General features: G+C 50.7%; 1 protein-coding gene across 3 annotated transcripts in view; it reads left to right on the top strand.

The window, feature by feature from the left end:
• tinagl1 (tubulointerstitial nephritis antigen-like 1) overlaps nucleotides 1–14,742 on the top strand; it is a 118,140-nt gene that overhangs the window by 71,010 nt on the left and 32,388 nt on the right. For all 3 annotated transcript variants that reach the window (XM_080211431.1, XM_080211432.1, XM_080211430.1), the window contains exons 8-9: nucleotides 8,542–8,710; nucleotides 11,595–11,640. In XM_080211431.1, coding sequence (XP_080067557.1) covers nucleotides 8,542–8,710; nucleotides 11,595–11,640 — 215 coding nt within the window. The remainder of the gene's footprint in view (nucleotides 1–8,541; nucleotides 8,711–11,594; nucleotides 11,641–14,742) is intronic.

Raw genomic sequence — 14,742 nt, 5'->3', positions numbered from 1 at the left:
AGGTTTATTTGGTAGCAAAAGCCACTAGCTTTTGGAGTGCTGCTCCATTATCAGGTGAGTGGGACCTATGTTCACAAACAGGGCATATAAAAACACAAACTCAATTTACAAAATAATGGTTGGAATGCGAGTCTTTACAGGTAATCAAATCTTAAAGGTACAGACAATGTGAGTGGAGAGAGGGTTAAGCACAGGTTAAAGAGATGTGTATTGTCTCCAGACAGAACACTTAGTGAGATGTTGCAAGTTCAGGCAAGTCACGGGGGTTACAGATAGTGCGACATGAACCCAAGATCCCTGTTGAGACCGTCCTCATGTGTGCGGAACTTGGCTATCAGTCTCTGTTCAGCGACTCTGCGCTGTCGTGTGTCGTGAAGGCCGTCTTGGAGAATGCTTACCCAAAGATCAGAGGCCCAATGCCCGTGACCACTGAAGTGTCCCCAACAGGAAGGGAACAGTCTTGCCTGGTGATTATCAAGCGATGTTCATTCATCTGTTGTCGTAGCATCTGCACGGTCTCCCCAATGTACCATGCTTCGGGACATCCTTTCCTGCAGCGTATCAGGTAGACAATGTTGGCCGAGTTGCAAGAGTATTTACCGTGTACCTGGTGGATGGTGTTCTCACGTGAGATGATGGCATCCGTGTCGATGATCCGGCATGTCTTGCAGAGGTTGCTATGGTAGAGTTGTGTGGTGTCATGGTCACTGTTCCCCTGAAGGCTGGGTAGGTACACGGTACATACTCTTGCAACTCGGTCAACATTGTCTACCTGATACGCTGCAGGAAAGGATGTCCTGCGGTAAAATTAGTCGCTCCCCTGGCCAAGCTCTTCCAGTACAGTTACAACACTGGCATCTACGCGGCAATGTGGAAAATTGCCCAGGTCTGTCCTGTACACAAAAAGCTGGACAAATCCAACCCGGCCAATTACCACCCAGTCTACTCTCGATCATCAGTAAAGTGATGGAAGGGGTCATTGACAGCGCTGTCAAGCAGCACCTGCTCAGCAATAACCTGCTCAGTGACGCCCAGTTTGGGTTTTGCCCAGGGTCACTCTGCTCCTGACCTCATTCCAGCCTTGGTTCAAACATGGGGAGGAAAAGAGCTGAATTCCAGAGGGGAGGTGCGAGGGACAGCCCGAATCATCAAGGCCGCATTCGACTGAGTGAGGCATCAAGGAACCCAAGCGAAACTGGAATCAATGGGTACTGGGGGCAAACTCGCTGCTGGTTGGAGTCATACCTGGCACAAAGGAAGGTGGTTGTGGTTGTGGAGGGTCAGTCATCTCAGCTCCAGGACATCTCTGCAGGAGTCCCTCAGGGTAGTGTCGTAGGTCCAATCATCTTCAACTGCTTCATTAATGACCCACCCTCTGTCAAAAAATCAGAAGTGAGAATACTCATCAGGGATTGCACAATGTTCAGCACTATTCACAATTCCTCAGATACTGAAGCTGGTCATGTTCAAATGTGACAAGATCTGGACAATATCCAGGTTTGGGTTTGGGTAACACACATACCACACAATGACCATCACCAGTAAGAGACACTCTAACCACCGCCCCATGACACTCAATGGCATTATCGTCACTGAATCTCCCAGTATCAGCACCTTTGAGCAGAAACTGAATGAGGCCAGCCATTTAAACACAGTGGCTCCATGAACATGTCAGAGGCTGGGAATCCAGCAGTGAGTAATGAATCTCCCGACCCCTTAAAGTTTATCCCCTCAGAGGGCGATGGAATACTCAGCACTTTCCTGGATGGGTGCAGCTCCAACAACACTCAAGAAGCCCAACACCATCCAAGGATAAAACAGCCCACATGATTAACACCCCCTCCACCACCGAGCACATCTACTAGACACACTGCTACAATTTGCTGATGACACCAAAGTCGGAGGTGTGGTAGATTGTGAGGAAGGGTGTCATAGTTTGCAGGGAGACTTAGATAGGTTGCAGAGCTGGGCCGAGAGGTGACGGATGGAATTTAATGCGGAGAAGTGTGAGGTAATTCACTTTGGTAGGAGCAACAGATGTGTCGAGTATAGGGCTAACGGGAGGACTTTGAATAGTGTGGATGAACAGAGGGATCTAGGTGTATGTGTACATAGATCCCTGAAAGTTGGGAATCAAGTAGATAAGGTTCTTAAGAAGGCATACGGTGTCTTGGCGTTTATTGGTAGGGGGATTGAATTTAGGAGTCGCAGCGTCATGTTGCAACTGTACACAACTCTGGTGCGTCCGCACTTGGAGTACTGTGTGCAGTTCTGGTCCCCACATTACAGGAAGGATGTGGAGGCTTTGGAGAGGGTGCAGAGGAGGTTTACCAGGATGTTGCCTGGTATGGAGGGGAGGTCCTATGAGGAGAGACTGAGGGATTTGGAGTTGTTTTTGCTGGAAAGAAGGCGGCTAAGAGGGGATCTTATTGAAACATATAAGATGATTAGAGGTTTAGATAGGGTGGATAGTGATAGCCTTTTTCCTCGGATGGAGAAAGCTAGCACGAGGGGGCATGGCTTTAAATTAAGGGGGGGTAGTTATAGGACAGATGTCAGGGGTAGGTTCTTTACCCAGCGGGTGGTGAAGGATTGGAATGCCCTGCCTGCTGCAGTTGTAAATGCGCCTAGTTTGGGGGCGTTTAAGAGATCTCTGGATAGGTTTATGGACGAAAAGGGATTGGTATAGGCTAGTGGGTCATTGTTTTTGTAACTGGTCGGCGCAACATCGTGGGCCGAAGGGCCTGTTCTGCGCTGTAGTGTTCTATGTTCTATGTTCTAACTCGCCAAGGCCCCTTCAGCTGTCTCTTTCAAATCTGTAAACTCTACTATCGAGAGTCAAACGATACATGGGAACACCAGCCCTACAAATTCTCCTCCAAGCCACCACCATCCTGAGCTGTGAATATGTTGCTGTTTCCGTCTTTGTTGCCGGGTTCCACCTCCTCAGGGGGCAGTTAGGAATGGGCTATAAATACTGGGATTGTTGGTGATGCCCACATCCCTGAGAAAAACAAACTTCCCGTTCTCCTCAGCGGCCTCACTCTGACCATTCGGCCGGAGGTCAGAAAGATCACTCTCACATTTTACCCCAAGACAAACACACTTTGAAAAATGCCAAGGTTTCAGGGTCCTCTCACAAAATCACACGAGAGGCTTCATGTCACCCAGAAATCACATTTCACCCAAGGAATGGGCAGGAGTGCGGCTGATTGTGTCTGGAATACAGTAAGAAGTCTCACAACACCAGGTTAGAGTCCAACCAGTTTATTTGATAGTAATCTCACAAGTTTTCAGAAACGGTGTTCCTTTGTCAGGTATGTGGAATGTTCTGACACACATCTTCCACACACCTGACGAAGGAACACCGTTTCCGAAAACTTGTGAGATTACTATCAAATAAATTGGTTGGACTCTGACCTGGTGTGTGAGACTTCTTACTGTGTTTACCCCAGTCCAAAGCCGGCATCTCCACATTGTGTGTGGAATATCGGAGATATACTCCACCTGGCCAGGCCCTGGGCTGGGAGACTGCAATCTTTTTCCACTAGAATGCACACACAGTTCTTGCTCTGTTTACTTCCCTTTCAGGAGGAATTCCTGACCTTCTATTTGGAGATCTTCATTTAAACAATGACGGGATGGGTGAACATTCACATGTTATTGTTGAAAGTTGTGGAGTGACATTCCCCACAGGATTGTACTCCTGTCATCTGCTGCAGATTCTTGGAGGGAAAGTAACACAGCCTTTCCCTTCAGTCTGACCCCTGTGTATCAGATCGTTAATGTCCAGGAGCTTTGTGCAGGGCAGTGTGTGTGTGTGTGTGTGTGTGAGTGGGTCAGTGGGTGTGAGTAATCAACATTATCACATTTGGTGACTGAATCTTATCACCTTCCCAACCCTCTGCCTGTTGGTCTTTGGTTCTCTGTCACTCGTACACAAGTCTTTGTGTCTGTAACTGTGTCTCACTCCCTGTCTGCTTCTATCATTCTCTCTCTGTCTCTGATTGGTTAAATGCTTCACTTTATCTCATTAGTCCTTTACCCATAAAATGTTTTTATAATGAATGTTTAAAGGCCAGCAAACTGAGCTATAAGAGATCAGGCTGTATCTCTGATACCCAGCCTTGCTGATGTGGGAAAGTGTTACTGCCCTTGACTTTTGAACGAATGCCTCGGTGCTGTTTACAGAGTTAACCCATTCTCTCCAGCCACTGTGGCTGTGCTAACACAGCGAGGCGATACAGACACGAGGGGAGTCTCCGTCCCAGACCAATGGGCAATACATTGATGAATAAACCTGTAACCTGGCCACCTGTTATTGGCTGGATGTCCTGTTTAGTTACCGAGTGGGGTCAAGGCCTTGCTGCTCTGTGCTTTCACTTTCTTTCTGCATCAAATGCGGGTGTATTACAGTTTCAGGCAGTGGGTATCTCACTGCACCCACGGTGAAACTCTCATGGCCACGATCCTTGGCTTTCCGAGATAATCAAACGGAATGACAGACTGTGCTCCCTAAACACTCGTTCAAAATCTGACCTGGAAATTACCAGAGTAATGGGTTTGCTGGTGAAGGGACATTTATTCAGGCAGGAGGGTGACTGGTGGAGACTAACCCCTTATGTGTAATTACTGCCTGCTCAAGAGCCACATGCTGCCTCCCCACTGGTATTAACCCAGTACTGGGGAGGGGATTCGCTACAGGGTGGGTGGATGTTAGCAATGGGGTGGCGTGAAAAGCAAACCGTCCACGCGGCATTGCTCGTAGGGTCCTGGAGGACAGTTCCTTCATTCAGAGGCGCTCAGTCTGATCCAAACAACTAGGCTTTGAGAACCGTTGAGAACCATTCACCCTGCCCTTGCTGCAGGCTCCCACCCACACCCACTGCCCATGCAAAACCCACCCTGCGAACCCCACCCTGGGAACTCCCATCCCCACCCCGCAATCCCCACCCTGTGAACCCCCATCCCCACCCCGCAATCCCCACCCTGCAAACCCCCACCCCCACCCCGCAATCCCCACCCTGCAAACCCCCATCCCCACCCTGCAATCCCCACCCTGTGAACCCCCATCCCCACCCCGCAATCCCCACCCTGCAAACCCCCATCCCCACCCCGCAATCCCCACCCTGCAAACCCCCATCCCCACCCTGCAATCCCCACCCTGTGAACCCCCATCCCCACCCCACAATCCCCACCCTGCAAACCCCCATCCCCACCCCGCAATCCCCACCCTGCAAACCCCCATCCCCACCCCACAATCCCCACCCTGCAAAGCCCCATCCCCACCCCGCAATCCCCACCCTGTGAACCCCCACCCCCACCCCGCAATCCCCACCCTGCAATCCCCACCCTGTGAACCCCCACCCCCACCCCGCAATCCCCACCCTGCAAACCCCCACCCCCACCCCACAATCCCCACCCTGCAAACCCCCATCCCCACCCTGCAATCCCCGCCCTGCAAACCCCCATTCCCACCCCGCAATCCCCACCCTGTGAACCCCCATCCCCACCCTGCGAACCCCACCCTGCAAACCCCCACCCCCACCCTGCAAACCCCCACCCCCACCCCACAATCCCCACCCTGCAAACCCCCATCCCCACCCCGCAATCCCCACCCTGCAAACCCCCACCCCCACCCTGCGAACCCCACCCTGCAAACCCCCATCCCCACCCTGCAAACCCCCACCCCCACCCCACAATCCCCACCCTGCAAACCCCCATCCCCACCCCGCAATCCCCACCCTGCAAACCCCCATCCCCACCCCGCAATCCCCACCCTGCAAACCCCCATCCCCACCCCGCAATCCCCACCTTGCAAACCCCCATCCCCACCCCGCAATCCCCACCCTGCAAACCCCCACCCCCACCCCGCAATCCCCACCCTGTGAACCCCCATCCCCACCCCGCAATCCCCACCCTGTGAACCCCCACCCCCACCCCGCAATCCCCACCCTGTGAACCCCCACCCCGCAATCCCCACCCTGGGAACCCCCACCCCCACCCCGCAATCCCCACCCTGTGAACCCCCACCCCCACTCCGCAATCCCCACCCTGTGAACACCCACCCCCACCCCACAATCCCCACCCTGTGAACCCCCATCCCCACCCCGCAATCCCCACCCTGCGAACCCCCACCCCGCAATCCCCACCCTGTGAACCCCCACCCCCACCTCGCAATCCCCACCCTGTGAACCCCCACCCCACATCCCACAATCCCCATCCCACACCACCACCCCTGCAACCCCGAAACGCCCACCTCCTTGTCACGGTGCCGATGGTGAGTGGTGTGTTTGGTGGGGGTGACACAGTGACCAGTGGGTGTGTCAGGGTGTGGGTGACGGAGTTACGCTCAGACTGGTGTCAGTGAGCCGTGTGGGGTTTGGGGCTGAGACAAGATCAATCGCTATCACACAATCTTCCTTCAGAATCCACTGTCTGCACCTTAAGAAATGTGTGTACAGCATTCTCCCTCACTCACCCTCTCCCTCACTCAGCCTCTCCCTCGCTCAGCCTCTCCCTCACTCACCCTCTCCCTCACTCACCCTCTCCCTCACTCACCCTCTCCCTCGCTCACCCTCTCCCTCACCGACCCTCACTCACCCTCATTCACCCTGATCCCCGGTATGGAGGGATTGCCTTGAGGAAAGATTAAAGAGGTTGGGAATCTACTCATTGGAATTGAGAAGAATGAGAGGTGATGTCATTGAAACATATAGGATCCTTAAGGGGTTTAACAGGGTAAATGCTGAGAGACTGTTTCCCTCAAGGGAGCGTCTGGGACCAGACAGCATTGTCTCAGAATAAAGAGATAGCAATTTAAGACGGAGATAAGGAGGAACTTCTTCTCTCAGAGGGTTGTGAATCTTTGGAACCCTTTGCCACAGAGAGCCGTGGGGGTCGAGTCCTTGTGTGTATTTAAGGTGGAAATAGATTTTTGATCAGTCAGGGAATTGAGGGTTATGGGGAAAGGACAGGAAAGTGGACATGAGGAATGTCAGATCAGTTGAATGAAGAGGTTTCTCCTCATCTCAGTCCTGCTACCCTGAGCCATGATCCTTATGAATGGTGGAGCAGGCTCGAGAGCCCCCAACATCCCTGCACTTAATATGTCCAGACCTGTCAGAAGTTTATATGTTTCAATGAGATCCTCTTTCATTCTAAATTCCGGTGAATCCAGGCCCAATCAGCATTCCCCACACCTGTAACAGGAGGAGGCCATTCGGCCCCGCGAACCTGATCCAACATTCAACAGGATCATGGCTCAGGGTAGCAGGTAGGCCATCTAGGACTGAGGTCAGGAGAAACCTCTTCACTCAGTGGATGGTGAACCTGTGGAATTCTTTACACAGAAGATTGTGGAGGCCAAATCACTGAATATATTTAAAGAGGAAATAGATTTCTAGACTTTAAAGGCACCAAGGGGTATGGGGAGAGCAGGGGTGTGGAAATAAAGGATCAGCCACGACTATATGGAATGACGGGGCAGGCGCAAAAGGGCCAAATGGCTCATAACAGAAACATTCCAGCGCAGAAGGGGCTATTCAGTCTACCTTGCCCATCCTAGCCCAAGGAAACCCAGGTGCCCTTTCTAATCCCACCTTCCGACATACAGCCCATAGATGTGCAACTTACAGCACCTAAGGTGCAGATCCAGGTACTTTCTGAAAGAGTTTTGGGTCTCTGCCTCCTCCAGCACTCAGGCAGCGCATTCCAGACACCCACCACACTCTGACATACCTCACTCCCCTCAGTCTTCTTTGTTCCAGGGAAATGACACTTGTCTATCCAATCTCTCCTCTTGTAAACCTCCTCTGCACTCTCTCCAGAGCACTTACTGCCTTCCTACAATGTGGTGACCAGAACTGCTTACAATGCTCCAGTTGTGGTCTTACCAGTGTTTTAAACATTCCAATATTATATCCTTACTTTTATATTCTATACTTCTGCCAGTGGGGTTGGGGGGTGGGCAGTATTCAATATGCCTTCTTTACAATCTTGTCTACTTGATCTGTTGCCTTTTGGGTGTGATTCTATGTTTCCAAAGCTTAAACAACTTGTACAGTTCAGAATGGATCAAAATAATCGACAGCCTTATGAGATGAGAACCATGAGTTGAATTGTTAAAAATTCAGAAATCATTAACCCTCACAGTAACCTCAGGTTCACTAATTTGGTTTGGCTCCTGCTCTGTCCAAGACCACAAGAAACCAAAGAGTTGTGAATGTAGCCCAATCCATCACAAAACCAGCCTCCCATCCACTGACTCTGTCTGCAGTTCCTCGGCAAAGCAGCAGCATAATTAAGGACTCCACGCACCCCCCCTCCGGACATTTTCACACACCCCGGAAGTTTCCTTCTCTATGAACAGTATGCGTTGTCTGTATTGCGTGCAAGAAACAATACTTTTCACCGTGTGCTAATACATGTGACAATAATAAATCAAATCACAAAAGCTGATGTTTATGGTGGGATAATGATTTTGTTTGACATTGCTTGTTTGAAGTTTCAGACTCACTTCTTTCTGTTTCTCTCCGTTAGGGTGGTATCAGACAGGTGTTACCCATTCTCCAGCTCAGAGAAGCAGTGTATGATGTCCACTCGTTCAGCTGGCCGTGGCAAAAGACAGGCAACAATGCCTTGTCCCAACCCCTATACCCACACCAACCACATCTACCAATCCACCCCTCCCTACCGCCTGTCCAACAATGTGAGTAACTCGCGCCTCAGCACCTCTTCCTCACTGTTCCACTTCTGGCTGTATTTCTAAGTAAAATGTCTCACAACACCAGGTTAAAGTCCAACAGGTTTATTTGATAGTAAACCCACAAACTTTCGGAAACGGTGTTCCTTTGTCAGGTGTGTGGAAGGTTCTGATCAGAGAGGGGCAGATAAAAACCTTCCACACACCTGGCAAAGGAACACCGTTTCCGAAAGCTTAGAACATAGAACATAGAACATGCAACCTTTCTAAGTCACCCTGCAAACTATGACACCCTTCCTCACAATCTACCACACCTCCGACTTTGGTGTCATCAGCAAACTTACTAATCCACCCAACTATACCCTCATCCAGATCATTAATAAAAATTACAAACAGCAGTGGCCCCAAAACAGATCCCTGAGGCACACCGCTCGTAACTGAACTCCATGACGAATATTTACCATCAACCACCACCCTCTGTCTCCTATCTGCTAGCCAATTCCTAATCCAATTCCCTAGATCACCCCCAATCCCATACATCTGCATTTTCTGCAGAAGCCTACCATGGTGAACCTTATCAAACGCCTTACTAAAATCCATATACACCACGTCAACTGCCTTACCCCCATCCACCTCTTTGGTCACTTTCTCAAAGAACTTGATAAGGTTAGTAAGGCACAACCTACCCTCCACAAAACCATGCTGACTATCTCTAATCAATTCATTACTCTCCAAATAACTATAAATCCTGTCTCTAATAATCCTTTCCAAAACCTTACCCACCACAGAAGTAAGACTCACCGGTCTATAATTCCCAGGGAAGTCTCTGCTCCCCTTCTTAAACAATGGGACAACATTTGCTTGTGGGTTTACTATCAAATAAGCCTGTTGGACTTTAACCTGGTGTTGTGAGACTTCTTCCTGTGTTTACCCCAGTCCAACACCGACATCTCCACATCGTTACTATATTTCTAAAACAGGGAAAACTGACTCCAACAAAACTCACTTCAGTCAATTTATCCATCGAATATCATCAGTGACCCAGATTCAAACCCATCATTTCACAATTCACTTAAAGATGGAAAGAACATTCTACTGATTTTCCTCAGCCATGGATTAAACAACACTGCCAGGGCCCGGTGTATCCCCCAGATAGGCCGCTGTGTGAAATCAGAGTCACTAACTCCCCCCCTCACCCCCACGCACTCCCCCTCCCCACCCCGCAGCCTCCCCAGTCTCATCAGAATCATTACCCCCCGCTCCCCACCCTGAGCATCACTGGGTGCTGGTTACCAGTCCTGTTGTGACCCTCCCAGGCTGCTCTGATGGCCCCGATCCATCCATCTTCAAATTCACTATTTTAAATGTAATTTACCAGCTTGCAGCCCACTATAAATACCTCCCACTATTCACCCCCACCCATCTACACAGCGGGGGGTGGGGGGGAGGGTCGTGGGCGACTTTCATTCAGGTCCAAACACGCAAGAACCGGATGGTTGGACACCGGGTGTCGAGGAATCACCCATTACCAACCCCTCAGCAGTGACAGGCACCCTCCCCCCCACCCAACACCCGTGAGGTTATCTAGTCCAAACCCCCCCCCACTCAACACTCCTTCCCTCACAGACCCTGCACTCAGCCTCCCTCCCCCTCAGACCCTGTCCCTCAGCCTCCCTCCCCTCAGAGCCCGCACTCAGCCTCCCTCCCCCTCAGACCCTGTCCCTCAGCCTCCCTCCCCCTCAGACCCTACACTCAGCCTCCCTCCCCCTCAGAACCTCCACTGGGCCTCCCTCCCCCTCAGACCCTGTCCCTCAGCCTCCCTCCCCCTCAGAGCCCGCACTCAGCCTCCCTCCCCTTCAGACCCTACACTCAGCCTCCCTCCCCTCAGACCCTGTCCCTCAGCCTCCCACCCCCTCAGACCCTGTCCCTCAGCCTCCCTCCCCCTCAGACCCTGTCCCTCAGCCTCCCTCCCCCTCAGACCCTACACTCAGCCTCCCTCCCCCTCAGATCCTGCACTCAGCCTCCCTCCCCCTCAGACCCTGTCCCTCAGACCCTACATTCAGCCTCCCTGCAGGCCATGTCCCATGGCAATGTTAACAGCTCACTGCCCCTGGTACCCAGTCTTGAGGGATGGGCTTGGCTGACGGGTTGCCCGCTTTGCATAAATGAGCATTTCTCAGGAGGGAGAATCTCACTGATCGTCACTACTAACGCCCAATGGGAAACACACCAGGCTGGATGGGCACTGAGTCCCAATTCAGGGGGATCGCAGGGCTTTACCTGTGCTTATCTGTGAACGCTCTGCTTGCTGTAAAATGCTTTGGCGTTGGCTTGTGAATGTGTGAAATAAAAACTGATATTTCTTAATTGTCAATCAGGGAGCTCACAGGGGTAAATATCCTCCCCCCACCGCACCCCAAACTCCTCCACACTCCAAGACCAGCCAATGTCACTGCCCTGTGCAAGGGTCAGGGACCTGCAAAGATACAGCGGTTAGCACTGCTGTCTCACAGCACCAGGGACCTGGGTTTGATTCTGGCCTTGGGTCACTGTCTGCATGGAGTCTGCACATTCTCCCCATTTTTGCATGGGTTTCCTCTGGGTGTTCCGGTTTCCTCCCACAGTCCAAAGATGTGCAGGTTGGGTGGATTGGCCATGCTAAATGTGCAGGGTGAGGGGAATAGAGAAAGGGTATGGTCTGGCTAAGATGTTCTTTTGGAAAGTCAGGGTGGACTCAATGGGCCAAATGGCCTCTCTCTGCAGTGCAGGAATTCTATGGACTGTAAACATTGAAGTTTGGGTAGGATATCAAAGTTCATAATCATAGAAAATAACTGAGTGGCCTTGCACTTATTGCAATTCAATTAAACATTCATTATTTATTCAACAGGACAAAGAAGTAATGAAAGAAGTGATGCAGAATGGGCCTGTGCAAGGTAGGAGATATCGGGCAAAGATTCTCTACATCGTTTAGCTGGGGCATGAAGAGAGCCTGAAGTATAATGCAGTATATACTCCACACCCCCTCACTGTAACACTCTGATATACCCCACACCCCTCACTGTAACACTCTGATATACCCCACACCCCTCACTGTAACACGCTGATATATCCCACACCCCTCACTGTAACACTCTGATATACCCCACACCCCTCACTGTAACACGCTGATATATCCCACACCCCTCACTGTAACACTCTGATATACCCCACACCCCTCACTGTAACACTCTGATATACCCCACACCCCTCACTGTAACACTCTGATATACCCCACACCCCTCACTGTAACACTCTGATGTACCCCCACACCCCTCACTGTATCACTCTGACATACCCCTCACTGTAACACTCTGATATACCCCACACCCCTCACTGTAACACTCTGATATACCCCCTCACTGTAACACTCTGATATGCCCCACACCCCTCACTGTAACACTCTGATATACCCCACACCCCTCACTGTAACACTCTGATATATCCCACACCCCTCACTGTAACACTCTGATATACCCCACACCCCCTCACTGTAACACTCTGATATACCCCCACACCCCCTCACTGTAACACTCTGATATACCCCCTCACTGTAACACTCTGATATACCCCACACCCCTCACTGTAACACTCTGATATACCCCACACCCTTCACTGTAACACACTGATATACCCCACACCCCTCACTGTAACACTCTAATATATCCCACACCCCTCACTGTAACACTCTGATATATCCCACTCCCCCTCACTGTAACACTCTGATATACCCCACACCCCTCACTGTAACACTCTGATATACCCCACACCCCTCACTGTAACACTCTGATATACTCCACACCCCTCACTGTAACACTCTGATATACTCCACACCCCTCACTGTAACACTCTAATATATCCCACACCCCTCACTGTAACACTCTGATATACTCCACACCCCTCACTGTAACACTCTAATATATCCCACACCCCTCACTGTAACACTCTGATATACCCCACACCCCTCACTGTAACACTCTGATATACCCCACACCCCTCACTGTAACACTCTGATGTACCCCCACACCCCTCACTGTAACACTCTGATGTACCCCCACACCCCTCACTGTATCACTCTGATATACCCCTCACTGTAACACTCTGATATATCCCACACCCCTCACTGTAACACTCTGATATACCCCACACCCCCTCACTGTAACACTCTGATATACCCCACACCCCTCACTGTAACACTCTGATGTACCCCCACACCCCTCACTGTATCACTCTGATATACCCCTCACTGTAACACTCTGATATACCCCACACCCCTCACTGTAACACTCTGATATACCCCCTCACTGTAACACTCTGATATGCCCCACACCCCTCACTGTAACACTCTGATATACCCCACACCCCTCACTGTAACACTCTGATATATCCCACACCCCTCACTGTAACACTCTGATATACCCCACACCCCCTCACTGTAACACTCTGATATACCCCCACACCCCCTCACTGTAACACTCTGATATACCCCCTCACTGTAACACTCTGATATACCCCACACCCCTCACTGTAACACTCTGATATACCCCACACCCCTCACTGTAACACTCTGATATACCCCCTCACTGTAACACTCTGATATACCCCACACCCCTCACTGTATCACTCTGATATACCCCACACCCCTCACTGTAACACTCTGATATACCCCTCACTGTAACACTCTGATATATCCCACACCCCTCACTGTAACACTCTGATATACCCCACACCCCCTCACTGTAGCACTCTGATATACCCCACACCCCTCACTGTATCACTCTGATATACCCCTCACTGTAACACTCTGATATACCCCACACCCCTCACTGTAACACTCTGATATGCCCCCTCACTGTAACACTCTGATATGCCCCACACCCCTCACTGTAACACTCTGATATACCCCACACCCCTCACTGTAACACTCTGATATATCCCACACCCCTCACTGTAACACTCTGATATACCCCACACCCCCTCACTGTAACACTCTGATATACCCCCACACCCCCTCACTGTAACACTCTGATATACCCCCTCACTGTAACACTCTGATATACCCCACACCCCTCACTGTAACACTCTGATATACCCCACACCCTTCACTGTAACACACTGATATACCCCACACCCCTCACTGTAACACTCTAATATATCCCACACCCCTCACTGTAACACTCTGATATACCCCACACCCCTCACTGTAACACTCTGATATACCCCACACCCCTCACTGTAACACTCTGATATACTCCACACCCCTCACTGTAACACTCTGATATACTCCACACCCCTCACTGTAACACTCTAATATATCCCACACCCCTCACTGTAACACTCTGATATACTCCACACCCCTCACTGTAACACTCTAATATATCCCACACCCCTCACTGTAACACTCTGATATATCCCACACCCCTCACTGTAACACTCTGATATACCCCACACCCCCTCACTGTAACACTCTGATATACCCCACACCCCCTCACTGTAACACTCTGATATACCCCACACCCCTCACTGTAACACTCTGATATATCCCACACCCCTCACTGTAACACTCTGATATACCCCACACCCCTCACTGTATATACCCCACACCCCTCACTGTATCACTCTGATATACCCCACACCCCTCACTGTATCACTCTGATATACCCCACACCCCTCACTGTAACACTCTGATATACCCCTCACTGTAACACTCTGATATATCCCACACCCCTCACTGTAACACTCTGATATACCCCACACCCCCTCACTGTAACACTCTGATATACCCCACACCCCTCACTGTATCACTCTGATATACCCCTCACTGTAACACTCTGATATACCTCACACCCCTCACTGTAACACTCTGATATACCCCACACCCCTCACTGTAACACTCTGATGTACCCCCACACCCCTCACTGTAACACTCTGATGTACCCCCACACCCCTCACTGTATCACTCTGATATACCCCTCACTGTAACACTCTGATATATCCCA

This window comes from Carcharhinus amblyrhynchos, chromosome 24 (assembly GCF_965287045.1).
Source record: "Carcharhinus amblyrhynchos chromosome 24, sCarAmb.v2.hapA, whole genome shotgun sequence".
NCBI lineage: Eukaryota > Metazoa > Chordata > Chondrichthyes > Carcharhiniformes > Carcharhinidae > Carcharhinus > Carcharhinus amblyrhynchos.
The sequence above is the reverse complement of the archived record's forward strand: the minus strand, read 5'-3'. Positions and strand labels throughout refer to the sequence as shown.